This window comes from Salarias fasciatus, chromosome 17 (assembly GCF_902148845.1).
Source record: "Salarias fasciatus chromosome 17, fSalaFa1.1, whole genome shotgun sequence".
NCBI classification, from domain to species: domain Eukaryota; kingdom Metazoa; phylum Chordata; class Actinopteri; order Blenniiformes; family Blenniidae; genus Salarias; species Salarias fasciatus.
The window spans coordinates 14,836,024-14,863,220 of NC_043761.1; the positions used below are offsets into that span (position 1 = coordinate 14,836,024).

At 46.9% G+C, this 27,197-nt stretch overlaps 1 protein-coding gene across 1 annotated transcript in view; it reads left to right on the forward strand.

Moving 5' to 3' along the window:
• The window catches only part of ano2b (anoctamin 2b), a 36,315-nt gene extending 10,134 nt beyond the window's left edge, over positions 1-26,181 (forward strand). The window contains exons 4-26 of the mRNA XM_030114073.1: positions 2,194-2,292; positions 2,859-3,010; positions 3,104-3,158; positions 3,235-3,286; positions 5,213-5,268; positions 5,348-5,395; positions 6,169-6,233; positions 6,496-6,630; positions 7,212-7,372; positions 7,791-7,873; positions 8,084-8,170; positions 8,822-8,905; positions 12,974-13,048; positions 13,201-13,402; positions 13,757-13,868; positions 13,946-14,003; positions 14,120-14,220; positions 14,668-14,810; positions 17,513-17,665; positions 18,410-18,462; positions 18,986-19,164; positions 24,775-24,880; positions 25,769-26,181. Coding sequence (XP_029969933.1) covers positions 2,194-2,292; positions 2,859-3,010; positions 3,104-3,158; positions 3,235-3,286; positions 5,213-5,268; positions 5,348-5,395; positions 6,169-6,233; positions 6,496-6,630; positions 7,212-7,372; positions 7,791-7,873; positions 8,084-8,170; positions 8,822-8,905; positions 12,974-13,048; positions 13,201-13,402; positions 13,757-13,868; positions 13,946-14,003; positions 14,120-14,220; positions 14,668-14,810; positions 17,513-17,665; positions 18,410-18,462; positions 18,986-19,164; positions 24,775-24,880; positions 25,769-26,155 — 2,646 coding nt within the window. The 3' untranslated portion in view covers positions 26,156-26,181. The remainder of the gene's footprint in view (positions 1-2,193; positions 2,293-2,858; positions 3,011-3,103; positions 3,159-3,234; positions 3,287-5,212; positions 5,269-5,347; positions 5,396-6,168; positions 6,234-6,495; positions 6,631-7,211; positions 7,373-7,790; positions 7,874-8,083; positions 8,171-8,821; positions 8,906-12,973; positions 13,049-13,200; positions 13,403-13,756; positions 13,869-13,945; positions 14,004-14,119; positions 14,221-14,667; positions 14,811-17,512; positions 17,666-18,409; positions 18,463-18,985; positions 19,165-24,774; positions 24,881-25,768) is intronic.
• Positions 26,182-27,197: the final 1,016 nt, after the last annotated feature.

The following is a 27,197-nucleotide window of genomic DNA, read 5'->3' on the forward strand; positions in this document are numbered from 1 at the left end:
CGGTGTGAAATGAACTGACGCCTTCATGAAAACATCTGTTTCCATTGTTCTTCAACGATGACCGTTAAAGCAAGTATTTGGATTGATTAGTTTAATGTGAGGTGACCCCCGAGTGTGTCGGCTCCATTAATCACCAAGAGAACAGAATATAATCTCAATTTACTGGCTGGATTGGGGGAAACGCACCATGTGTAAAACTTGCATTTTATTGAATTTTATTGTTTTTCCATTTCCTCTGTAGAAAGATTATTCTGATAGTTAATTCAGTGAGATTATAAAGCATGTTGAGTAATCTCTGAGCTTTTCTGAATTCGTTTTATATTTTAACTAACTCAACCAATTGTCTATACATGGGAGATATTTTGAATATAAGTAAGTAAGTAGGTATGTAGGTAAGTATACGGAAGTAAGTAGATTACAGATCTGATTGTAAAATTTCCCAACGAGTGCATTTCTAGAATTATAAACCGGCTTGAGTCTCTAGAACTAATAAACAACCAAGACAAACAGAACTAGTCACAGTTTAATTTTAGATATATTGTTCCAGTTTCCCTCTGTTGTCCCATTTCTTTTTTTTTCCTTTTTAAATCTGGTTCCGTTGAAAGCGTTTCAAGGTGACTTCCACACACTTTAAGAGAGGTGAGGAGCAGTTTACACTCCGGGTCTCTGCGGGACAAAAGGGCCGTGTTGGACGCGAGCGAGGGAGACGAGAGTGAAATCCAAGAGGAGTAAGACTGACAGTGGGTGAGTCAGCCAGTCAGTCAATCAGTCAGTGAGACAGTGTATCGCCGGCAGCAGAAGGTACAGTAATATATGGGCGGCGAGGGGGAGTGAAAGATCTCAGGAGAGTAGGAGTCGAGAGAGGAGAAAGGGAACGGTTTCAGGTTTCCGCCATTTGCCGTGCCACCTTTCTCTCCTGGCTCCCCCTCCGCTCCTCCCCGGGCCGATGGGGGTCTGAGGAGGCTAAGGTTACCTGGCTGTCGTCCCCCGCTGCCTCGGCTGTCTTTCACTTCTGCTTACACTCCGGCTCACAGCGGCGTCGTGGATTTTTTTCTTTTTTTAAATTTTTTTTTTGGAAGGACAGCTTTCACTGCGGTTAAATTTTTATTTCTCTTCCATTTTTTATTCATTTTCTGCCACAGAACGGAGTTTCAGCGCTCAGATTCCAATCACGAACCCGCGAAATGCTATTAAAGCCAGCAATCATCAAAAACCGCTAATGCACCTTAATATTAATGTAATAATTACAGTGTGGGCACCGGACCGTGATTCATTAGCAGGACAAGCTCCATGAGTCAGACTCTCTTCTTACATATGATAAATACATTAAGTCTGATTGGTGAAATTGTTGAACCAAAAAAAAAAAAAAAAAAAAAAAAAAAAAGGAAAACAACCCAACACTCGGTTTGACAGGAACAGGCTGCACCAGCAGCAACACAGCGAGGAGAAAACAGCTCCAGGCTTCGCTTCAGGAACAGAGGACACATTCATCTTTTATAAACACCAGATTCCTGCTTCGCCAAAGTGTTTCAGTGGGCCACAGTCAAGGCAGGGATCGGCTGCACCTGGATCGCATTCACACACAAATATCCAGTTTTCAGGTCTGAGTTGAGGTCAAGAGGCCAAAGACAGTTGAAGAGAAGCAGCTAAATGTTCTGGAAAGGGATTTTTAAACAGCGGGTAGTTTCAGCCAACTGATCTGGATTTAGATTTCTTTAAAGATGAACGTTTAAGGCATGAAGCAGAAAACAAACACAACTAAAAACATGGTTCACAAAATACTGGGAGGAGTTTATGTGAGTAGATTAAAGTATTTCTGTGGATCTGAAAAACTGAAACAAAGCAGCTCTGCTAAAACAGAGGTGCTGCTGTTATTTTGGTGAGCTGCGTTTCCTCAGCTGGCCCACCGCGACTTTTGCTTGTGGACTTTATTTTAAGATATTTTCTGTATTTTACCTCCGGTTTTATTTAGGCCGTATTTCCCTGACATGGAAGCTAAAGTACTGATATAGCTACTGTTGCTTCTGTTTATTTTACTCATGTTGTTATTCTTAATACATTTTACCTGTGAAACACAAACAAAAAAAGCACAATCTGAGAAGTGAATCTTTATGAATCGTACACTCAATTCTTTTTTTTTTTTTAAACGGATCTTACCATTTAACATAACTCTACCTCCTGTTTTGTTTTCAGTTAAAGACCCACGGGCCCAGCTTCACCCGGCTCCACGCGCCCTGGCCGGTTCTGTGCCGAGAGGCCGAGTTCCTCAAGATCAAAGTCCCGACGAAGACGGTGAGACCTCAGGAACCTTTTATGATCAAATAATCCAGATCCAGCAGCGTTTGGTAACATCAGCTAATTGTAGAAATATTTCTAGATTAAATTCATAATTTTGACCTGTTTAGATCATTTTTAAGGAGGAAATAATTGTTTATTTCTCAGTTTAGTGCAGTGTAACTTACCTTATTCCAAAAGATGTTTTTTTTTAATACTTTATTTAAAAGAATTTCAGTTTCTGCGTTTCTTCCATTGAAACTCTTAAGACTCATTAATTCATTGTTCTGTCAGTCATTTGGAAAGGTGCTGCTGCTGATTTCCTCTAACAAAGCCTCTTTCCTTCCAGTCAGCTCACCTGATTGATGAATTAATTAAAGCAAATCCGACTCAGGTTTAATTTTTAGGATGTAATTATCACAGCTTTTACAGAAATGCAATGTAGTTTTGACAATTTTCATATGACGTGTAAATGGTACTTAAGGGGTTTTAAACTGACTCTAAAGTGCTGAAGCATCTTTAAAGGGTTAATGCGTCAACACTGAGATGCACTGTGTGTATTGCTGCTGTTTTGGTTGTTCCAGAGTTACGAGCTGAAGGAGGAGCGTGGTTTCGGGTCCAGTATGAGCACCGTGTGGAGGAAACTGAACCAGCCGTTCCAGCCGAAAGTCTCGAACCAGGACCACGGGAGCACCAAGCTGCTCTCACACTGCTTCTCCAGGGACAAACTCCACCTGTGAGACACTCACACACACTCTCTCTGGATTACCCATAATGCACATGTTCTCCTTCTGCAGCCAACCTGCTTGCTCAATTCTGTGTCTTTCAGGTACAACATCACATCTAAAGACACTTTCTTTGACAACGCAACACGAGGAAGAATTGTAAGGCCTGTTTTTTTTCTCTCTTCCAGTCTGTTTTTAGTTTATTTTCAGCCTCACACGTCTGAATCTCTCACAGGTGTACGAGATCCTGAGGCGGACGGTGTGTGTGCGGACCTGTCAGACCATAGGTGAGCGACGTAACAAGGAGCTTGACTCAGTCAGTGGTTAAAGGAATCAAAGTGAGCGAACTAAATCACGATCTAACACTCTGGCTGACGGAAGTCGATGGTTTTTCTCTAAGAATGTTGCGCGAGATAGATGATGGCGGGCAGCCGAAACTGCGGCAGCACTTCTTCTCCGCTTCCCACCGTCTTAAAATATGATCGGCTTTGTCATCGATTTTCAGAACACACTTCAAATTACTAAAAAAAAAAGTATTGACAGGACGTCCGCAGTGTGATGCATGCTGGGATAAACACCCTCAGCCGTTGCCCGTATTGGCTTCTTGTCACGGCTTTACGGCTTCTTGTCGTGGATGAACTGTGATATTGATCACGTGGCTCGGCTGCAGTTGGTCACAAACAGACGTTTTCCTAAAGAAACAATTGATGAAAAGGCTGTTTTATAGCTACAAGTTACTGTTTAATTTCCTTGAGGACTGCATCCAAATAGAAAGTAGAAATATGTGAGACAGTAAAGTAATATAAACTGTAAATCCACATGCGAAGTGAGGTGTGATGTGGTGTGTTGTCTGCTAGGTTTCATGCTTCATGTTGCTCCAACCAGCTTACAGAGTTCTTACTTTCACTCTCTTCATTTGGAAACTTTTTACACTCACGTTTCCAGTGAAAACGCATCGTTTTTGCATTCTAATTTGGGAAAAGTTTCACATGGCAGAATGAAAGCTTTGAGTTTTCACTTGGAAACATCCCGAAAAACCACAAATATCTAGACTTTCTCCTCCTTGCATCCATCTAGTTCTTTGTTTTATCCTCCATGGCAGCAGTGGATCGAACAGAAACTGAGTGAAATCAAAGTGGTTGAAAATGGTAAATATATCTTTTTAATTAATTTTAAGGATGGCAGCTTCGTTTTCCTCACGTCTGAGTGCTGTTAGGCGTCTTTCCTGCGTAGGAGAAAATGTAGGATAAGAACTGGCGGTGGCGTCCCGTGTTCTCAGGTTAATGGAGCTGTTTGCCGGTGAGGGTTTATCGATATGCAGACGACACCCGCCTCTCGGTTCGGGATCGCCCGGTAGAAATGCTCTGACGCTGGTTTGGTTTCCAGTGTCCGCCATATGTCTGCTTGGCTGCGAGCTGACAGCAGAAGGTCTCAGCCAGCGGGTTCTGACGGAGCTGCAGGGGAGGAAGGAGAGCGGGAAGACAGAGCTTTACCCTCTATTCCTTATTTTCTCTTTATTCTTAGTGAACACACACACACACACACACACACACACACACGTTCCTCCGCTCTGTTGCTCTCCTCTACAAGTGGGTCATTCATCCTGGGTCAGGCTGAGATGGAAGCAGGGGCCTCTGGGAGATGGGGTTGTTCCGAGCTGGTTGAGCGAGCGTTTGGTGTGTGTGTGTCTGCGTGTGTGTGTGTTGGTGCGTTCATTAATAGCACTGCCAATCAAAGCACAGCCCACTTTGAGTCACTGATATTTCATTGATTGATGACTCTGACGGAGGATCCACTTATCTCCCCACACTGGAAAACTGCAAACCAGTTTTTTTTTCAGAAAGAAGGACAAACTTCTCAGTCAGGATCAAATCAGAGCTCCGAAGTGGCGTGCTCGTGGCGAGATAAATACCAGAAGGTGCTCTTTCACAACAGTGAGCACTTTACTTCACACCACATCCTGGAAGCGCTGGCTGTGAACTCGGCTCTGACTTGCCTCGGTGCGTTCGCAGTTGTCTGTAAATGCCAGTCTCCCCGAACACCACCAGCTGTTTGCGCCTTTGGTTTCAAACTCACTTTCAGACAAAAAAGAAAAAAAAAAAAAAAAAAAAGACCAACTCTGTGTGTGCTGTCTAATCAAAAACGCTCGGCGAGGATTCGGCTGAATTCTGCCTCGCGCCCTGACTGCTCTGCTCTCTCCCTCCCACCTGCAGGCATCAGCACCCTGATCGCCAAAGGCGTGTACGACGCCGCCTTCCCGCTGCATGACGTGAGTGTCTTCACTGTCGGTGTGTGTCTCTCCAGAAGAGTGTGTGTCCTTGTGAACTCGCTCTGCTCTCGCTCCTCAGGGCGACTACAGGGTCATCGGACACCTCGAGGAGAGGAACGACAGACAGGTACGGCCGCTCCTCTCCGTCTGTCAGCCTCCCGAGAAACGTTACAGTTCAGACCCGATGCTGCAGACGGTGACCTTTAATGACACCGAGACGCGAACGCCTCCCGGCCGACCCCGACGGTTTAACTTCCAGCAAGTGGGAAACAACGCGGCCTGGTTATTCTGAACACCGGAGGTTTCAGCTCTTCTTCCTGCTCTCCAGACTCTTCCATCCTCCCATCTGTCACCGTCACAGATTGGAGTTAAACTTCAGTAAACATTTCTCACAGGCGGATCTGCTCTGAGGGCGGAGAACAAACAAACAAACAAACTAACATCGTCATTGATTGGTTCATTTTTTTAAAGAATGCGGCAAACAGACTAAAACTGCAGAAACCCTGGATGAAGAAAATCTGTTTCGATATGAAGGAAAAGTGTGAAAATCTTTTTTAATTTTTTTATTTCTATTTTTTCTAGACATACACACGTATATATTAGATAAATATAGAAATCTATGATTTCCTCACGATGTTCCCAGTGATTTTTCAGGTGATCAGAAATGTGTGTGAGTGTGTGGCGGCCAGGCGACCTGCCCTCCCCCCCTTCCCCCTCTCTCCCCCGTGTGGCGCCTGCACTCAGGGTGTCGCCGACGCGGCTTCGGTCCGACCGGACCGGCGCACATCCCTCCGCCTCCACGCCGGCTCCTGCCTGCGAGAATCGCTTTCGCAACCCGGTGACTTCCTCCCACGCTGACCGCCCGGGCGCCGTCTCCCTCTGTGTGTGATCTGCCGTCAGGTGCTGCACGAAGAGTGGGCCCGATACTCCGCGTTCTACAAGTACCAGCCCATTGATCTGGTCAGGTAACGTGACGGTTACTGACGAGACCCGCTGTACGCACACCGCAGCTTCATTTGAATATATCTGCTTAGAGTCAGAATTTACACACAAATCAGTCAGAGGCTGAATGGAAGCACTAAATAAAGCATTAACGCTCTTAATCTATTCCGGGAGGTGAGGGATTCTCACACCTGTGTTGCGTGCTGCTTAATTCTGCCGGCGCTCTGGCGCCGCGGTCGCTTTTCACCCCCTCTAATTCCCGACCTCTGACCCCCCCCCTTACAGGAAGTACTTTGGGGAGAAGATCGGCCTGTACTTCGCCTGGCTCGGCGTCTACACCCAGCTGCTCATACCCGCCTCCATCGTGGGGATCATTGTGTTCGGCTACGGCGTGGCGACGGTGGACACCAACATACCGAGGTACCGATCATTATGAAACCGAAGTCTGGATACGATGCTGCAGGCAGGATCAGCTCAGGTGACGAGGAGAAGTGCAGATGATGAGGAATTTCTCTCCACCCACACAGTCTTAATGTATGCATACTGTAAATGGCCACACACACACACACACACACACAAACACACTCACACACACCCACACGAGACAGGGATTGCCCAGATACCTGCTGTAACTGGCTGCAGTCGGGGCTGTGTAGGAGGAACGCAGAAGGCACGGCTGGCAGCGTGTGTGTGTGTGTGTGTGTGTGTGTGTGTGTGTGTGTGTCACGAAGGAGAGGGTTGATAATTCAGCCCACGCCGAGTGCGAATCGGGTCGGAGTTAGACGAGCGTGTGCTGCGGCTGAAAGTTTCATTCATTCGTTTCTCAGGTTTAAGTGTAACTGACACGAGGAGCTCTGGGACCGTTTCCCCCCCCCCCGAGGCCGAATCCTCGGAGAAAAACACACCGTCTCTGTTCGTTTTAAATCTTTTTTTTTTTTCCCAGGCACAGGATTAATGTTTCATACCTCTGACGCTGTGCGCTCCGTGACTTGGTTTTCCAGTCTGGAGATGTGCGACGAGCGCTTCAACTTCACCATGTGTCCCCTGTGCGACGGCGCCTGCGACTTCTGGCGCCTGAGCACCGCCTGCGGCACGGCACGGGCCTCGCACCTCTTCGACAACCCCGCCACCGTCTTCTTCGCCATCTTCATGTCGCTCTGGGGTGAGATTTACACGCGTGTGTGTGTGTGTGTGGGCTGGATGTGAAGTTGCTCATTAATTTCCTATGAGCTCCATCGCTTCACGCCGCGCCGAGAGCAACAGGCGGAAGCCGCATTAAAGGCGGCCACATGTGGAAAAGTCCATTAAAAATGAACACCGACTAATATGTGATCTAAACAGACGTACAGGGGACGAAGAGGACACAACCAGGGTGCGATGTTTGATGAAACACAGCCCGATTCGTGAAATTCATGCACACACAGAGAGAGATATCAACCAGATATCATGATAGTCATGTTTAAAAAAGTCTGGGGATTGTAATATTTACCTTTCCCACTCTCAACCTTGAATGTATGAAGATTTTCAGGAGAAGTGTAATGAAGTTGCTGGATTTTGTGTGTGTGTGTGTGTGTGTGTAGCCGTGCTGTTCCTGGAGCACTGGAAGCGCCGTCAGATCAGCCTGAGCTTCAGCTGGGACCTGACGGGAATCGAGGAAGACGAGGTCCGTACTGAACACAGAAACACACTTCGTCTGTGCATTTCCATATAGATGCTTCAACCAAACTGGACAAATCCAACGATGTATTCATGCCTCCGACACACACACACACACACACACACACACACACACGCTTCACTCAGGCCTTTAATGAAAACCAGGCATTTTGGACTGAAATAAAATTCACATTATCACCTCTTCTTTTCCCTTCAGGAGCATCCCAGACCAAAATACGAGACCATCCTCCTTCAGAAAAGACAGAGGAAGCAGAAGAACAAGAAAAAGAAGAAAAAGAACAAGGTAGGACAGATGAGGGAGCCGCCGTTTGAGAAGCCAGGAAGGTTTTTCTGAGACGGTTCTGATAATCCGGATGCTGCGGTTCGTCGCGTTAAACGTCACCCAGCGACGGGGACTGATCTAGATTCCGGGAGTAAATTGGGTCAATCATATCTGGTCCTGCTGGCCCACACGCACATGCAGCGGCGACAGATGGCCTCCTGCCACCGAGAGGCAGCACCCGGTTCACGTCGCACGGGATCAAAGTGTCACGATCCCCCAGACCCGATCCGGCAGAAATCCCGCCCTCATCTGCAGTCTGAGCTCGTCTGGTGGAAGATTCGAGCGCAACACGTTTTCTTTGAGGCAGCCCGGCCCGCCAAGCAAATGGTGAACATTTCAGAGAAAACATCTTCCTTTTTTTTTTTTTTTTACTTTTCTTACCAGGAAATTCAAGTGAAATAGTTTTTATGTTGAGATTAAAGTCTATTCCTGCAGTAATTATTTTACTGGTCTGGCGTTTTACCATCTGATGGAAACCAAATGGTTGGTTTGTAATTGGCCACCATGTGTTTCTGCATGAATGTGTGTGTCTGCCCGTGCGTGTGTGTGTGAGTGTGTGTGTGTGTGTGTGTGTGTGTGTGTGTGTGTGTAATCTGCCCCTCTGTGTTGCAGCCAGAGAAGCAGGAGGACGGGACAGTGACAGGGAAGGACAGATGGAGGCAAAAACTGCTGTCTGCCATGGCTGCAGGAATACCGGTAACCCCTCCTCACCCCCACCTCCGCCTCCACCTCCGCCTCCGCCCTCGCTCCTCCTCCACCTCCCGCTCCCTCTCCTCTCCTCCCCTCTCCTGCAGGCTGCTGTCTGTCTGTTCTTCTCTTCCTGTCCCATCCTCTGGCTTCTCCAGCCTCGACTCCTCAGGTATTTCTTGGTGCATTTTTTTTAATTCCCAAACATCTGAGTGACAAAAACTCACAGCTTTCCTACTTCAGTCTTTAAGCTGACAAAGATTACTTCATTTCTCGCTGTCCTGTGCAGCCTTGCATGCATTTTCCTATATCCAAAGGCCTGAACTATACTGAAAATCAAGATGGAGCGAGCTTTCTCCCTTCTTTTGCTGCTCAGCTTAATGTTCTCCGCGGTGCTTAAGAGGCGCTATCAGTCTCTGCTTTCCCGTCATGTGTTCATGTGGGACACAAAAACAGACATAATCAGAGTAAAAGCAGCAGCTAAAAGCATCCTCCGTGCTGCTTTGTATTGAAATGTGATTGGATGCAGCTGGCGGCAGCGTGGCTGCGGGTGACATGTCTTTTCATTACTGCGGGCTATTTTCATTCAATCCCACTTACTGTAAATACTCCCAGCATTAATCCAGGGATGGAAATAGTCCTGAACCTGAACACTCTTTTACTCACGGCGGCTCTGCTCATTCAGCTAATTAATCTTAGGAAGAGCATCCAGGGTTTAGTTTGGTTGAAAAGAAAAAGGAATCTTTCGAATTACTAATCAAATGGTGTGACTTCGCCGCCGCACCTGTTGCTTTGGCAGTTTCCCGTCGCAACTTTCAACTTTGTGCATGAAAATGTACAAAAAAAAAAAAAAAAGAGAGAGAAAAAAAGCAACGTGTGAGACAAGAAAACTGAAAAGCCGTCGGACAAGGAGAGACAGACGGCGCAAATAAAGAGGAGCGGAGGGATGGAGGCTGACGGAGGGAGGGAGGGAGGGAGGGAGGGAGGGAGGGCGGCTGAGTGGGAGTGATGCATGCTGGGCAGGAAGCCAGGGGTAAGATTAGTGACCGTCTCTATGGCGACACCGAACTCTCCCGCTCGCAGGCGTTTGATTCGTTACCTGAGACGCTGGAGTGCAGGATCGAATCATGGCGTCGTGTTGCAACGACTCTCTCAAGTGGTCGTTTTTTTCGTTTTTTTGTGTTTATTCATGGAGCGAAGTTGATGTACAGCTGGGGTGTCAAACATAAGGCCCGAGGAGCAAAATTGGACCGCAACAGGCTCCAATTCGGCCGACAAAAAAACCCCCCAAAACTTTGTTTTAAGCACATTTTAAGCACCCTCTGAATCTCCGGTTCATGTGTGAGGCTCACTGACAGCCGCGACGCTTTTGAGTTTCCTAACTAGGCCGTGTCAATCCCAACCACAGGGGACGCTCCGGAGCACATCGGTGGGATTTCACTTCTTGCTCTTTTGAAAAAAAACTCACACTGGCATCAAACCTGACGCAGGAAGCCAGGCGGAGCGCGAGACGCGAGCGTCGGAACGTCCCTCCCGTCTGTAAGAGGTCCTCACGTGGGAGTGCAGACGCACACACAACACTCATTTTTGCATTTGTGAAATGCCACAGGCGGGACGGCGGGATTGCGGGGTCCGTGACGCCGGTACCTTTTGTTCTGCGGTGGGATGTGTGTGTGTGTGTGTGTGTGTGTGTGTGTGTGTGTGTGTGTGTGGGCAGAAATGTCACCCTCGAAACGCCGTCGCTCAAAGAAAATGGCACGGTTCAAATATAGAGCGCTCCACGCAAATTAGGAGGGACCGCTTTTTGGACGCGGCCTTTTCTCTGAGTGTGAGTGAGTGTGTGTGTGTGTGTGGTGTGTGTGTGTGTGTGTGTGTGTGTGTGTGGTGTGTGTGTGTGTGTGTGTGTGGTGTGTGTGCCTATGTTTGTGTGTGGTCTTCTGTTTGTCAACTGGAAACACGACAGTTTAACATCCACACTGCAGGTAATTCATTATATAAATGGGAAAGCTCCACTTGACACACACACACACACACGCACACACACACAGAGGGAGTTTCCTCCGTGCACGTGCTGCAGTTTGTGTATCTCCGTGCACGTCGCGTGTCGAGCGGCTCGCAGGAGAGCGCGGCGGAGCTGGAGGTGGTGATTTAGCGGCGATGGAGGCTGCGACGGCGGCCGTCCTCGGAGCCTCGCCGGGCTTCCCTCGGCGGACGGTAACACGCCAAATATAACAGCTGACCCATTTACCACCTCCCTCTGAAGGCTGTCCCCACCACACACACACACACACACACACACACACACACAAACTTTCACTCTGAAGGTCTTTCCGTCTTTCACAGTCGGAGTATTTCTCTGCATACTTTTAGTTTTCATGCTCTTTTTTCATGATATATATGAAGCTAAATGGACGGACAGGGACTGTGCAGCAGCAATGATCAGAATGAAATTCATAGCATTTTATAAGGAGTATTGGAAGATAAACTACTCAATAAGGAATTTAGTGAAAAAGTGTCTTCAGGAGCAGCTTGCAAGTCATGAACATTTACAGTTTTATTTCAGATTTTGCATCCACAGACATTTTTTTTTTTTACTTTGTTTACACACAACTTCCTTGGATTTGTGTGGATTTATTCTGGTTGTGCCAGACGCTGCTGTTCACTAGATGGTGCTGCTGCACTGACAGTGAGGTGGAGATTAGAGCGGCCCACTCTTACACACGTACACACACTCAGACATACACACACACTGTGTGTGTGTGTGAGTGTGAGTGTGAGTGTGAGTGTGTGTTAAATTCCTCCCTGCCTCTGCCTGAGCCTGTCCATGTAAGTATACGTGCATGTGCGCCTGTGATTGTTAATGATGGGGTGAAGGGGGTCACATTCCTCAGGATCCACGCCGATCAAACCGCATTTGACGAGAAACAGTTTGATTTTTTTTTTTTTCCCTTTTAGACACATGATGTAGGTCGTCTTCTCCTCCTGAATCCAGAATTATGTCACACACACACACACACACACACACACACACACACACACACACACACACACACACACACACACACACACACACACACTCAGCAAAAAGGCTTAGTTTTAAAGATTACTTCAAAACCTGTTCGCTTTAATTGAAACTTTAAGTTATTGTTTGTTTGTTGCTTCATGTCAGAACATAAAAATGAGCTGCTGACTGTCAAACATCAATCACATGATTCTTATTTTTCCAACATTTAGTTGAATTCACGTCAAACTTTCAAGAACTGGGTTGAGAAGCTCCAGGCTGCCCCAACACTCCAGTGATGATTGATATCTGATAGAAACATGCTGTGCTCCTCCTAACAGATTACACATGTCCATGATTCATCTCTCTCAAATACTTTTATGATTTTGTGATTGCTGGGAGTTTCTTTTAAAGAAGACTCTTTGAGCTCTTAGTATTTTATTTATACTCTGCGTTCCAGCGGGTCGATTTCATTGTATATGTGGTTAAAGGATGTAAAACCTTTTGTTTTGTCTCAGTTTTGCCTAAAAAAATAAGAAATACTTGTACAGTCTCTATTTTCAGGCCGGAATACTTGTGAAGGAGGCAGCATAAAGCTGTCCAAATACTGAGGCCTCCGTTCGCATGTCCCAGTCCATAGGTTGTGCTGCTGTTTCTTTTCTTAGAAAGGGGAGACAAGACAAAATGTTCCCATGTTGGTGCCTGGGAAAAGAGATTAATCGCGTTAGCTGTGGGTCGTCTGCGTTTTTCAGATTCTATGGAATGAAAACATTTGTTCCGAGACGGCCTCCAAAACGAGGCTGTGAAGCGAGCTATTGAGCGGCGGTATCTCCCTCCATGCGTCCCGCGGATGCAGAGGATTTCAGGAGGAAAAGGAAAGTGTCCAGTGCTTCTTTTTTTTTTTTCTTTTTTTTTTTTTTTGATCCAACAAGCGAAGCGTCGCTCTTTTCTTCCCCCGCTCGTCTTTTGTGGCGCCTCCGCGGGGACGCCCTCCGCTCTCCAGAGTTAAAAAAGCATTTCCCATTGTACGAGTGACTGGCGGCGTTCCCTCTCTCTCCCCTTCCTCTCTCTGGCAGGCCGCCATCGAGAAGCTGACCTGGAAAGACCGTCTTCCTGGATACTGCATCAACGTTTCCTCCATCCTCTTCATGGCGAGTATATAAACTCATCAATCACCCGGGAGGACGTGGGGCGTGTTTGACCTACATCCGTAAATTATTGATGGTCGGCCATTACGCTGTCGCGTTCCGACGGATGTGGCTGAGTAACGACCGACTCCTCCCCGCTCTCGCCGCCGCTGCAGTTCGGCCTGACGTTCTCCGCCGTCTTCGGCGTCATCGTCTACCGCATCACGGTGTCGGCGCTGATGGCCATGAGCCCCGACCCGGAGACCAAGTCCAACGTCCGGGTGACGGTGACGGCCACGGCGGTCATCATCAACCTGGTGGTCATCCTCATCCTGGACGAGATCTACGGCGCCGTGGCGCTCTGGCTGACCGAGCTGGGTAGAGGACACACAGCAGTGTGTGTGTGTGTGTGTTTGTTTTGAGTGTGTGAGAGAGCCTGGAAGACTCGGTGGACGGTTTGATGAAAGTTTGATGGCTTCATGCTCCAGCCGTCCCATCAGTCCGTCCCCGGAGGTTTTACCCACATCTGCATTCATATTCACAACCTCTAAAACGAAAATCTGAGACAGTGTGTGAAGTGTGTGTGTGTGTGTGCAGAGAGAGAAGCAGGGAGATGACGTGAAAAGCTTTTTAACCTACTTCCAGGACAGTTATTGGTGAAAAGACTCCATGTATGAAGCTTCTGTGGAAACATTTAAACTCCCTCCTCCCTCCACGTCTCCTGCTTCTCAGAGATTCCCAAAACCGAGACCAACTTTGAGGAGCGCCTCATCCTGAAGGCCTTCCTGCTGAAGTTCATGAACGCCTACGCCCCCATCTTCTACGTGGCTTTCTTCAAGGGCAGGTAGGCCACGGAGAGCGAAAGGCGTCAGTTTACCTTTATCTCACGTATGAATTCACACGTTCTTCATGTCTCTGCAGGTTTGCAGGTCGGCCTGGAAACTATGTGTACGTCTTCAACGACTACCGAATGGAAGAGGTCTGTCGATCTTCTTTAGAGCCGCTCTAAGTTCCGTGTTGAAGTTATTGATCATGTGTGTGTGTGTGTTTGTGTGTGTGTGTGTGTGTGTGTGTGTGTGTGCGTGCGCCCCTCAGTGCGCTCCCGGGGGCTGCCTCATCGAGCTCTGCATCCAGCTCAGCATCATCATGCTCGGCAAGCAGCTGATCCAGAACAACATCTTCGAGATCGGAATCCCGTAAGTGGCGAAAGTTAAAAACTTCACAGCGAATGCCATGAGTCTCCTACCCTGACACCCAACACACACACACACACACACACACACACACACGCACCTCCTCACAAGCTCCTGCAGCTCTCTCCCTTCCCTTTTCCTGCCCTGATGACATTCTTCCCGTGTCCGTACAGTGGTTTTCTGTCTTGTGTTAATAACTCAGCAAATCCCAAGAGGTCAGAGGTCGGCGGTGTTTATCACAGCTGTCACACATCAGAGGGGCCTTCTGGCCTCATGCCGCTCTCTTACCAATGCTGCGGGTGCAGTTTGACCCCCACCCCCCACCCGACCGGCTTGGTGATTCTCATCAAACCCTCTGGTTTCTATTAGAGGTTTTGGCCCACGGGCCTCATGTTTGACACCCCTGCCCCAAGTGAGAGGTATTTATACTGTTTTCGCTCGTCCCAACAGGAAGTTGAAGAAGCTGGTGCGTGCCATCAAGGACAAAGGGTCGGCGCAGAAGGAGAGCGAGGAGGAGCGACCCCCCCAGCAGTGGAACCTGGACTACGCCCTGGCCCCCTTCGACGGCCTCACGCCCGAATACATGGAGATGAGTGAGTCTGCAGGCGCCCGGCTCACGCTCAAGGCCTTTTTTTTGTTTCCGTTCTGGCGCGCACGGTAACTGATTTACTTTCACGTCCATCGCGAGCGACAGGACGTAAACAGTGCCGCCGCAGATTAAAGCTCCGGCCTCCGTCGTGTTTAACCACGCTCAGCTGCGTAATCACAGCCAGACGGCCCGAAAGTGACGCTCCGGTTTGATTTCGCTGTTTCCGCCGCGGCCTTCAACTCAATCGGATGCCAGAAAATACACTTTTTGGAGTTGCTGGTTCACGACGTGATGTTTGTAGAAGTCCTGACATCTGCGTGAAATGAACTTTGTAGGAACAGTCGGCCTTGGTGGGAACTGACAGGTTTTACAACGTCCAGTAAGTCGGTGCAGCGTTTAGTTTTTGTTGCATTTTCATGAGTTTGATGAGTTCATAGAGGTGAAAACTACTGGATTGATTAAATTTGACAGTGTTACTTGTAAACACTACACCAAAAATACCGTTAAAAACCTAAACACCCCAAGCAATAGAGGGCCATTGTGCAAAGCTGCAAATTATAAAAATAAATCATTGAATAAGACAACTCTAAAACACAAAAACCATTTCAGAGTCTGAAAAAAAAAATATCCTGAATCCAGATATTGTGTCAGAAGATCTTTTTTTTTTTTTCTTTTTTTTCTTTTTTGCAGTTATTTTGACCTTTCAGATTATATAATAACATTTTCCCCAATAGCCAAACCAAATTCGGAGGTCTGGTAGTACTGGGTGTTTTCCAGCGTTGTAGAATAGGTCTTTATACTTTCACCCAGCCAACAATCGAGGCTTTCTGAACGCATGATGTAAGAGCTGGAGTTATCGTGGCGTCCAGAAGAGCACAGGGTTTTACATCCCGGGGACAAAAAAACGAGCAAAACAGCTCAACAAAAGCACATTAATGGACAGAATTGTTGTTCTTGTCCATCTACTGAGCGCGTGCAGAAGAGCTATTTACTACAGCCGTCCATGAAGACGGAGTCTGAGGGTTTTCAAAAAGTTCCACCTTGGTAGCTGCATGTGAGCCCCGCGTTAAGAGGCGTTCGACACCTTTGATCTGACGGACGCGACGTGCAGATAAACGCCGGCCAGGGAGAAAAAAAATGGAGCGCAGCCCCGTCTCATAAACAAGACAGGTGATATAATACAGCTGATTATTTCCAGGTGGCTGATGGGAATCAAAGAGCAGCAGCAGCAATTCGGCAAACATGCAGCAGCAGGCTTGTCTTTGGAGACTCGAACCTGAAAAATAGCATCTGATGCATGTGATGTTTGCAAACCAGTGGAGCAGAAACAAGTCTCGTTCTGACGTCAGAACTGGGTGAAAACCAGCTGCGGTAAAAATATCGATTTTTGAACAAGATGGTCCAGAAATCTCTCTGTAGCCCGTCGACTCACCAGTAGATTTTGAGAACGTGTAAACATGAAGTTGCCCTAGAAATGACGGCCGAGTGAATTCTCCAGGGAGAGAGGACGGAGGGAGGTGGCAGGAAGATCACAGCCACATCGAGGGAGAGTTGAAAAAAAGAAAAAAGAAAAAAGAAATGGAGCAAACGGATATCGCTGCAGGGCACGGAGAGGAATGCTAGAAATGTTTGAGCTCTGCATGCAAATACACACACACACAAACACACACACGTGCACACCAAGAGTTTAGCATGTGAGCAGTTATCTGTAGGTTTGTTAATACATTTACTATTGATTTCATGCTCGTCGGCACCTGTTCAGTGCATTTGTGAACTCTAGTTCTTGCACTCGTGTGTGTGTGTGTGTGTGTGTGTGTGTGTGTGTGTGTGTGTGTGTGTTTTTCTTTGTGCGCCTGAGCCGAACCCGTCAACCTCAGCAGCTCAGGTAGATATCCGGGTTATTGTAAGCCTGCCCTCTAGCGCTCGCTGCCCCCGCCGTGGTGTTCTCTTCCTGGCCGCTCATTGTCTCCGGGTGGCGTCCTGAGGTGAAGCCGTCAGTCTCCCGCTCGCTGGAAACCCCCGTTCCCACACTGCTAAAGTTCCCCGGTCGCAGCCGAGCATCGGACCCCGTCTGGCTCAGGTTGCCTTTTCACATTCCTCCCGAAGAAGCAATGATTAATTAGACGAACACGAGACGAATTTATTGCGTCTTGTGTTTCTCATCACTGTTTGAATTACCGAGGTTAAAAACTTCAGTCAATAGTTAAGAAGATGCAGATTTTGTTGGACTTTGCCCAGGTGAGCACAGAATAAAATCCCCTCAATCTTGAGTGAAAGATGCTGAATTGTTGGCTTCTATAGTAGATCTCCACAGAACACACACACGCTCACACACACAGAAAAAGTCCCAGTTTAGCTGCTGCAGCGCAGTGTTTATCCTTAAAAGGCATCGTGCGGGCCCGAAGCGAGGCCGGACAGACGGCGCGGCCCCTGACCACGCCGACGGCCGTTCCACAAGCATCAATCCAGCGGCGGCCCGCTTCGGCGTCTCACACGGTTCTGGCTCACCGCCGTTGTTGACCAACGCTATCGGAACCGGGCAGGTCCACGGTGTTCCCGCTCGGAGCGGCGAGTGACAACTGGCGACATGAGCTCGAGCTTCAGACGCATCTGATCCGTTTTACAGAAAATCCAAAGAAGGAAAACATGTCTTGAAATGGAAACAGTGTGATAGCTGTCGCCCGCCCCCCCCCTCTCTCTCCGCAGTCATCCAGTTCGGTTTCGTCTCTCTGTTCGTGGCCTCCTTCCCTCTGGCGCCGCTCTTCGCCCTCTTGAACAACGTCATCGAGATCCGACTGGACGCCAAGAAGTTCGTGACGGAGCTCCGCAGGCCCGTCGCCGTGCGGGCTAAAGACATCGGTGAGCAGGCCGCCCCCGCCGAGAGCCGCAAACGCTCAAACGTGACTCATTATTGTGGTTAGATTTATGTTACAGAACACTAAACCTGATCATTTTTTCCATTTTAGATAAACAAATATCACCCACTTTCTAGTCTCATTATGATGAAGCGAGTAAATCTGACTCAACGCTATCGTGCCATCAAAACTCTGCGCTGATCAGAGTCTCTCGTGGCTTCAGGCAGTTCATTCGCCATGTTGTTGCTGTTGGCTGAAAGCTCTCCTCTCACCAGTGTTTGCGTTTGACTGGAAGACGTCTTTCATTTCAGCCTGACCTCTCCGGGTTTCTTGAGTTCACCCGCAGACGTCCGAAAGGCTTTAGGGGGGTTCAGGGGTCTCACTGCGAGCGAGACGAACGATAACATGCCGAAAAGTTCAGACCCCCACGTCAAAACTCGCCTGGGTAATGTCAGGAAGAGGTTTTTCTCAACTCGTCACTGTTTCAGCTGAATCCAGCGCTGTGGCTGAAGCTGCGGAAACCTCTTCAAGTGTCAAACATGAGGCGTATTTATTCTGAAGAGATTTTATTACAACAGGATATTCTGAAATCAGACAAAACTGAGTCACTACTTCATGTCTTGAAGCAGAAATCCAGAAATCCAAAAGTGGATTCCTTATATTTTCAACACCCTCATGCAATTGATGGTAATTCTGATCCTTCTCTTTCTGTATTCTTCTTCTCTCCTTCTTGCTCTTTGCTCTGCAGGAATATGGTACAACATCCTGAGCGGAATGGGCAAGTTCTCCGTCATTATCAATGTAAGTGTTCACACAAGCTTTTATTTGTTAGACTTTCTCACATTAAAGTTACAAACAGGAATATATCGAGGAAAAATTTGGTTTATTGATTTCACACCTTCAGATTTAAAATTATTTCAGCTGTTTCAACCTCTTCCACACCGATCCATGGAGGTCGGTGGCTGTGCGCTGAGTCCGGAAAGCTCTGCTCAGGATTTGTACTTGGCGAACAAACCAAATCCCACTCCGTTTACTTTTAATACTAACCAGATTTGTGGAGGATTCGAAAACAAGCAGGAGCAGTTTTTATTTATTTTAGAATTATTGCATGGGGATTGGACTTAGAGACACACTGTAACAGCACTGGAAGCTTCACAGCGATGGAAAATGAGGGCAGAAGTCACCCTTTTATGTCTGTACTTGCTGAGCGAGTACATTCAGGTGTATTTATATGAGCCGTTTAGCAGAACTAGTTAACCAGAGCTCTCTGATCTCTTTCAAATGGACCACCTGTGTTTATCTCTCTCTCTCTCTCTCTCCGGAGGCCTTCGTGATCTCCTTCACCTCAGACTTCATCCCCCGGCTCGTCTACCAGTACATTTACAGCCAGACGGGCACCATGCACGGCTTCATTGACCACACGCTCTCCTACTTCAACGTGTCCAACTTCAAACCTGGCACGGCGCCGCACAGCTCGGAGCACGGAGAGATCACCTTCTGCAGGTAAAACCCCAAACAGACGCACGCATTTAACAGAAATACACATGGCTTTCATAAAAATGGATTGCTACTTCATGCCATCAATCATAGAAACAGAGTAATGGGAGCAAACACTGAATTCACTTTGTCTTATTTTATGAAATGTTTGTCTTTTCACTGCCAATGGTGTACTTGGTAAGAATTCAAGAAAACAGTCTGGCCGATTCATCTATTTTCACAGAAGGGGAATCTGAGTGGATGAAGTTCTCTGCTTGGTTTTGTTGTAGCTTATAACTTTAACCTTTGCAACAGCGTCCACACTCCATTCTAGTCTCTGTATTAACGAGGATAACCACCCACTGTAAAGCCTTTCTCAAAGCTGGTCACTAACTAATCTGGCGTTTCTCTTTCTTTTGTGGCTCATGAAGCTTATGACCTTCTCTCAGTGATTTCTTTATTTGCATATAAACCAATAGCTGTTTTTATATCCCTTTTTTTAACTCCCTGAAATGCTATCAAATACGTCAATTTATTATGACAAGGAAAAGAGGGAAACAAAGGAACCAAGCTGGAATAAAACAGTCATTCAGGTCTACTAAGTTAAACTAATCAGTATTCTTCAGTGATTGTTATTTGTCTTCATAAAGCAGGGTACAGTGACATGCAGAGAGTGTGAGATCATCTGCATAAAGTCTCATTTGGTGAAATGTAGTTTTTACATAATCTGCAAAGAACAGCATGAAGTCACTTATATAATAAAATATCATCTGCAAAAAGGGATGCATAATCAAACAGATGTAGAAGTGAGTCATGATACATAAAACAGCATACTGAGTAGTTTTTTTTATTCTTTTCAGGTGGAAAATGAAGGGAAAATCAATGGTTTGTGTTGAAACCATCTTGAAAGACACAGATTCTGAGAAAACTTTTGAGTGCGTGAGCAGTAATGGAGTTTGAAGGCGAAGAAGCTTCAGCTATTAACTTTCTGCCTCTCAGGAAAGTAGAGATCTAATAAATGTGTTATGCGCTACGCCCGAACACAGTGTGCTACTGTGTCAGTAGTGTTTTTCCTCTCGTGGCAGTGGCAAGTGTCCCTTTCATAACAGCAATGTAAAGCACTGCAGAAGAAAAGGTCGTAGATGCCGGCGCCCACAGACAGCCGAGGCTGCCCTGCTGTTACATAAGACACTGAAGAATTACATCTGCAGAATGCGGCCTTTGTCTCGGCGCTGCGCGATGCGTCAGATCGGAAACACGACGAGATACTGTCCCCCTTGAAAACTCAGAGGCGTGAAATTGGGCGGCAGGATCCCCACTGAGGGTTTCTGTGTGTCTTGGGCGTGTGGCGCTGCCCGTGGGCTCAAGGCGACCGATTCAACTCCGTGTCAAAAAGCACGGATCGGTCATGTCTGTCCTTCTGACCCAGTTGTATGGACAGAAACATGCAACAGCCATGAAAAGAGGTCAAGTCTGAATGAATAGATGGATGATGTTGCCAGGAGAAAGAAAGATGGAGTAGATATCGTTGATTAGATAACGATACGATGGAATGAAGCATCTTTGAACCATCGATGACTTCAGGCAGAATCTGTCTCAATCCATGTCTGTTTCTTTCCTCTGAGATTCCTTTTAGCAATCTCCTTGATTGATTTGAGATTTTTGGTTTTCATTTGACAGAGAAAGTTTGTCTTCATTGAGTGTGCATGATGAAAATCTCAACTTTTTCTTTGGCAAAGCCAAGGAATCATGACTTCTATGTCATATCACCCATGGGTTCACTCTTAGTAAATGGGTTAATTCACCTGTCTGTGACAGACACATGAACGGATGGACAATAGCTCGCTCACAGTCTTAATAGGTATTAAACCATAAGGAAAGGTGGATTTGGTTGGATAAAAGGATGCAGAAATCAAAGTGAGGAACGAGAGAAAGAGGGAGGACGAGCTGTAGTTAGACGGACAAACAGACAGTTGATGAGACAGAATCTAACCAGCCAGCTTGTGAATCTTTGATGACATTTAAAAACGGCAGTGTGAGGAACTTGTCGGCTGTTTCTGCGTCAGTGGGCGCAGCATCACTGTACATCTCTCACTACTGTATGAAAATGTGGAGGAATTCTGCTGGATGGTTAAATTTTAATGTAGTTACCGCTGTTAGAAAATAGTTTCGGACTACAGGGAAGAAGCTTCTTTTCTTTTTTTGGTCTCGTGTGATGCAGACGCTGCCAGTTCTCGCAGTCAGGATCGCTGCTTCCTATTAGAAGTAGAAGTAAATGGCACTAAAACTAAAAACCGGCATTAAATGGGTTTAACGGCCCTGTAATTGCAGCCGTCGTAAGAAGAGACGAGTTTAAACCCGGCTGAAGATTTTCTTGAGGAAATGAATAAATCATCTGATTTTAGACACACTATAATTTGCGTAATCACCCCCGAATGACTCCATTACTCAAATGTTTTTTATGCCTCGACCAGCATTGATTGCTGCAATCTGATGAGACTAACTTAACTATCGCTCTTCATTGAGAAGCAATAAAAGGACCGTGTGGAGGAACTTCACCCCGCTAAAGCCAAAACAAACATTCCTGCTTCGTACTGCTGGTTAATGTTCTCGCCGGGGTTTGTGTGATTTGGAGCAGTGAATGTTTTATGGGGTTCCTAGAGAGCTGTGTCAATTCAAATCAGTCAATTTGAAATATTGAATATGTCAATTAGACTATAGGACTTTATGTGGATTGATTTTCAACAAGAATACGCTGATGCACAGTCAAATTGAACAGTTACAAATCAGATAATGAGATCAATCACACGTTTCACGTCTCCTTCGCATTTATAGCTTAAAGTTTTCATCGGTCCATCCAGCTTGGTTCGGGAGCTTGACAAGAAGCCCGCTGTGCTCACACTTTTATCCCCCCCGACGTCAAGCGCTGACCCCAGAGTTATGCGACGGCCCGTTATGTAATCTGTAATTGTTGCTTTCCTCTCAGAGCATCAATGGAAACACTTCAGTTTCCAATTTGGTGCGGCGAGCGGAACCACAAGTGTCTGAAAAATGCCAGATATGAGAGTGAATGAAACAAACGTCATCCCAGATAAAGCTTCCGTCTGTGTTTTCATTTATTGTATCATGCTTAAACCAAATTTTATATTTTCTTCGTTATTTTTCATGAAGTCTGAAACCCTGAACAGCTGAAATCACTTCAGCTCAGCTAACCGGAGTTTTCCCACAGTGTAAAATTAGCGAGCATTAGTACTAATGCTGTACATCTCTGAGCTGATCGTGAGATAAACCTGCTGAACCTGCAGCAGCTTACCGTCCGAGAGATAGCTGGGTCTTCCTCCTGCAAATAGATCTGCGCAGCATCTCTGCGTCCTTTGAGAATTTTAAGCAAAAAGTAGAGAGTGACACCTGACTGCAGCCTCGATGAGTGATGTGAAGGGAATGATGGGAATGATGTGACCCCTGGGTCCCCAGAGGCACCGCATTGGCAGGAGGGTCTCTCAAGAACACACACACACACACACACACACACACATTAGCTATAATCTCATTGAGAAGTCGTATGAACGAATATTGAGTTAGATGCTCCAGTTGCCGTCGAGCCGCGGCGTTTTAACCAAACATGGAGCGGCTCCAAAATACACTGAATGACGGCTCGGCGTGTGATTCCACCCCAGAGAGCGACCGCTGCACGACAGGAGGGAAGGGTTTTTTTTTTTTTTCAGTCTTATCTTTATCCAACATGACGATGACCCACAACAAAATTACAAAAAAATAGATAAGTAAAAGATGAATAGATGGAGGGAGAAAAAGAGCGCGAGAAGAGAGTCGGCGCTCACAGGCAGCATTCCTCACTCATGACTGTATAAGGAGAAGCAGTCAGACAGCATAAGACCCTGCTGACACACACACACACACACACACACTCATGCACACACACCCTCCCTCTCTGTTGTTTCTATACTGTGCGGGTCAGAGATGCCTCATTCATGCCGTTCCATCTGTTTGAGCATCAGAGGGATTTTTTATCTGTGTTCATGTGAAAGATCCGGTACGCTCTCCGTCATTTCAGTGTAGAACTTTTGATCTCGTCCGTCTCCTTAATGCGGCATGTTTAACATTTTTGACCCCTGTTCACTCGGTATTTCAAGTGAAAATGCATCGATTTTACATTTATGTTTCAGAAAACTTTCACGTTTACATGGTGACCTTTTGAAAACGATGGAAAAGTGTCTTGTTTTTTTGGTTTTCACCTTTAAGTTTGGCCATTTAGCCTCAAATGCATGTTTTTGGACTGGAAACTGTGTAGTAATGCCTCAAAGCCCATAAAAAATGCTCTAATAGAGCAACAGCTGTTTTTGATTTACGGTAACACTTTTGTCTTTTTGTTTTTTTTTTGGGCCATGTACACAAATGAGGGAAAAACAAGTTTACTGTTTTGTTCAGGAGAATGCATTCTCTGTTTACCATGGGGTGACTGATTGAAGATAAAACAACATATCTGACATTTGGTCACAAACAGAACTGTGCTTTTACATTGTCTTCCAACCAACAACCATTTGTTTCTTTCACCTCGCATGTTTTAAACTTGGAATAAAAGCTTGATGAGCATAAACCCATGAATCACCATCAATGGGTGCATCAACATAGACAGATTATGTGACGTCCCATATGTCCCATTCAGTCGGACTGATGATCAACCCGTGTGTTGCTCGTCTCCTCAGATGTGTCCGCAGATGGACGCGCTGCTGTTGATTTTTCCGTCACTTTTTTTTTTTTTTTTTCATAAATCTTCATCCAAAGAGGCTTTCTTTCATTCCCGCTGACTGAATCCTGCCGACCCTCTGAGTTTTTCCATGTGTGAATGACTGACCACATCCAAGCGGTTGGACTATACGTGAACTCAGCGGTGGATCAGGCGGGTCAGGACCTCTTTAGGTTAAGTGGGAAGAAAACAGCTTGTAGTGGATTTGGTTTTACAGCAGGAAGTTCTGGAAATATAAGTTTGCATTTGACCAGGGGAACTCCAGCGCCTCGTGGAGATACGGTATTCATAGAGTCTGTTCGGCCTGCTGGAGTGTGTGTTCTCTAACCAGACAATACATCTCCGCTCCTCCAGTCCGTTTGTCCAACATGTGGTTCAGCTCTCCTCTCCTTGTTTGTTTCTTACAACAGAACGACGAGTGTTTACTACAAAGAAAACAAGGGAAAATAATCCTAATATAGTTTATTGCCATTTGAGCTCAGGCTGAGCGGAGGGAGCAGTACAGCATGTGAAAAACCAAGGCCTCGGCCAGGTAGAGCTTCATGAGACTGGCGAAAAGCTGCTGGAGGAGGGAGGTGAACTGGGTCAGTGTCCGAGCGAACACTGTCCAGTGGAACAGCGTGGGTGGTCCCTTCCATTGAGGATCTTTTCTTGGCGGTTCTAGTTAGTGGAGTAACTTCTTTAATTGAAAATAAAGCCACTTTATCAGTGTTTTCTCCTGATCCGTATTACACCGCGGACGTCGCTCATTCTGTCTCATCTGCCTCGCTGACGTGTGACGCCGTGTCATTTTCAGCAGGTTGAATCAGGAGTCACATCGGTATCCGGCTCACAAACACCTTCACACTGTCCACCTGTGTGTTCTGCTGCAGGTATAAAGACTACAGGGAACCGCCCTGGTCTGGAGAAGCCTACCAGTTCTCCAAACAGTACTGGTGCGTCCTGGCGGCCAGGCTGGCCTTCGTCATCCTCTTCCAGGTAATCAGCTGGGAGCTGTTGCATTCTTCTCCTCTATTATATCTTCTTTTGCGCCTCACATTTGCTTGAAGTGAACCTATGTTACATAAAGACGCAGTGTCCGTGTGTGGCCAAGTCCTTCCACGCCGGATCGTGCCGTACTCCCATTATGTGCAGGAATTTAACCAGATGCTTCGGCTCTCACCAGCATGTGCCATCCAAATGCCCTTCAACTCTGCAGCTGCCGGACCAGTTTCCCCCCTTCGCCAAAAGAAATGAGTCATGTTCTCAGGAAAAATGCAACTTTCCACAGGCCAGAAGGAAAACTTTGTGGTCGTGTACGAGGATGATGATAAACCAAAGGATTTCTTATTTAAACTCTGGATTTCATGGGGTTTTAGCATGCTTTTGTCAAGCCGTTTTCTTGTGGTCTCCATTTCCAGGGTTACCTGACCAATAGCAGCAGCAGTTTATTTAACTAAAACCCACACTTTGGTTTTTGTAGAATTATAATACTACAGTATTTACTCAAATAAAATTCTGAAAATTATAGAAAACCCACCACATTTCCCACTGAGGACCACAATTCAAACTGAAGCCAGAATCCTTAGAAAACAGCTGTGAATGTCTTCATTCTGACCCACTGCTTCTATTTTTAACACTTTCAAAACAGAGTTCATTCACAATTCGCTGAGACATCCGCCGTGCACGGCCACCACCATTCCAGTTCCGATCGAGATTTCACCATCAAAAGCTTTATTCAATTCTGATTATTGTTCTTTTCCTGGTAAAAACCATTTAAACCGCAACCGATATGGGACGATTTTCTTTAATGCTCTCTCTGTTAGTCTCTAAAGAGCACAGAGCTCTGGATTCTGAGACTTGTTTGTTCTGGTCTTGCTCCTGCAGAACCTGGTGATGTTCCTCAGCCTCATGGTGGCCTGGGTGATCCCCGACGTCCCCAAGACCATCGTGGAGCAGCTGAAGCGGGAGAAGAAGCTGCTGGTGGAGGTCTTCCTCCAGGAGGAGAAGGACAAGTTCCAGCTCATCCAGAGCCTGTTCGCCAAGGACCCGGCCCGCCACCCGGGCGGCCAGCCGCTGCCGCCCAGCCAGGGCCTCGCCACGCCGGGCCGCTACAGTACTCTACCGTCCGCCCCCGCGGCGGCGGCGGCGGCGGCGGCGGCGGCGGCGGGCGACGGGGGGACGAGGACACGCTGCAGGGCCGCCAGCTTCAGCCAGTTCGGCAGGAAGATCCCCGGGAGCGAGAACGAGAACTCCAAACACACGGCGGTGTAACTCACCGCCGTACGGCGGCGGCGGCGGCGGCGGCGAGGGGTCGGAAGGGTCTCAGGACTGTGGCGTTGGTCGCTTCCATGTTTGTCTTTTGGTGTGTGTGACACAGTAGTGCTGCGATTAAAACGTCACGGCTCACTTCTGAATCGATCTCAGTCTCACGTCGAATGGCTGTGTGTGTGTGTGTGTGCGTGTGCGAGAGTGTGTGTGTGTGTGTGTGTGTGTGTGTGTGTGTGAGTGTGTGTGTTGTTCCAACTCGCGCTGACTGTTCACCCGATAAAAGCGTTTTCATTTTTACTTTTTTTGTAAAAATAAATAACTTAGTGAGGCGCACGAGCTTCATAGCGTAGAGAAGCAATAATTATCATGTTAGGCTGAAGACAAATCGGACAGGAAGCCGGAGGCGACGACAGGAAGAGGGACAGAGCCGCGGACTGCTGGACGGACTGACGCTGCTGGACGACGCGGCTCGCCTTTAGGGCTGTCCCACTTCCTCCCGCTTTCTGCTCTCTATGTATTTCTTTTTGTTTACATATTTGTAGCAGCTACCACGTTTCACTTTTTCTGTACTTTGTAGGAATCAGGATTTACTTTGAACCACGTTCAGACTGAAGACAGCTGCTGGTCACTGTTTCTCTGCTCTTTGCCCCCGAAAGATAGCTTCAAAATTGGATTTGAAAAGCAAAAAACTGGGTTTTTTTTTGTTTTGCAAATTGCATAATCTGGAAATAATGTCATGAGAATTCATATTTCAGGATATTTCTGCAGGTAAGTGATGGAACCCAAACTACTGAGAAACTCTGATTTCATGTGGATTTAGCGGGACAGCTGCAGCGTGTGAGCGAGCTGACAGTACGGCTTAAAGACAGATTGGTTTAATTAGATTCTGCATGTTCAAAGTCGAGCTAAAATATGGCAAACTCTAGGTGTGGTGATTCTGTAGCTGATGTGCGAACGTCTGGGCGCCGGTGCTCGAACATAGAGAAGCGATAGGTGAGAACAGTCGATGTCTTAGCACAGATTAACTCTGATTTCAGTTCCCTAG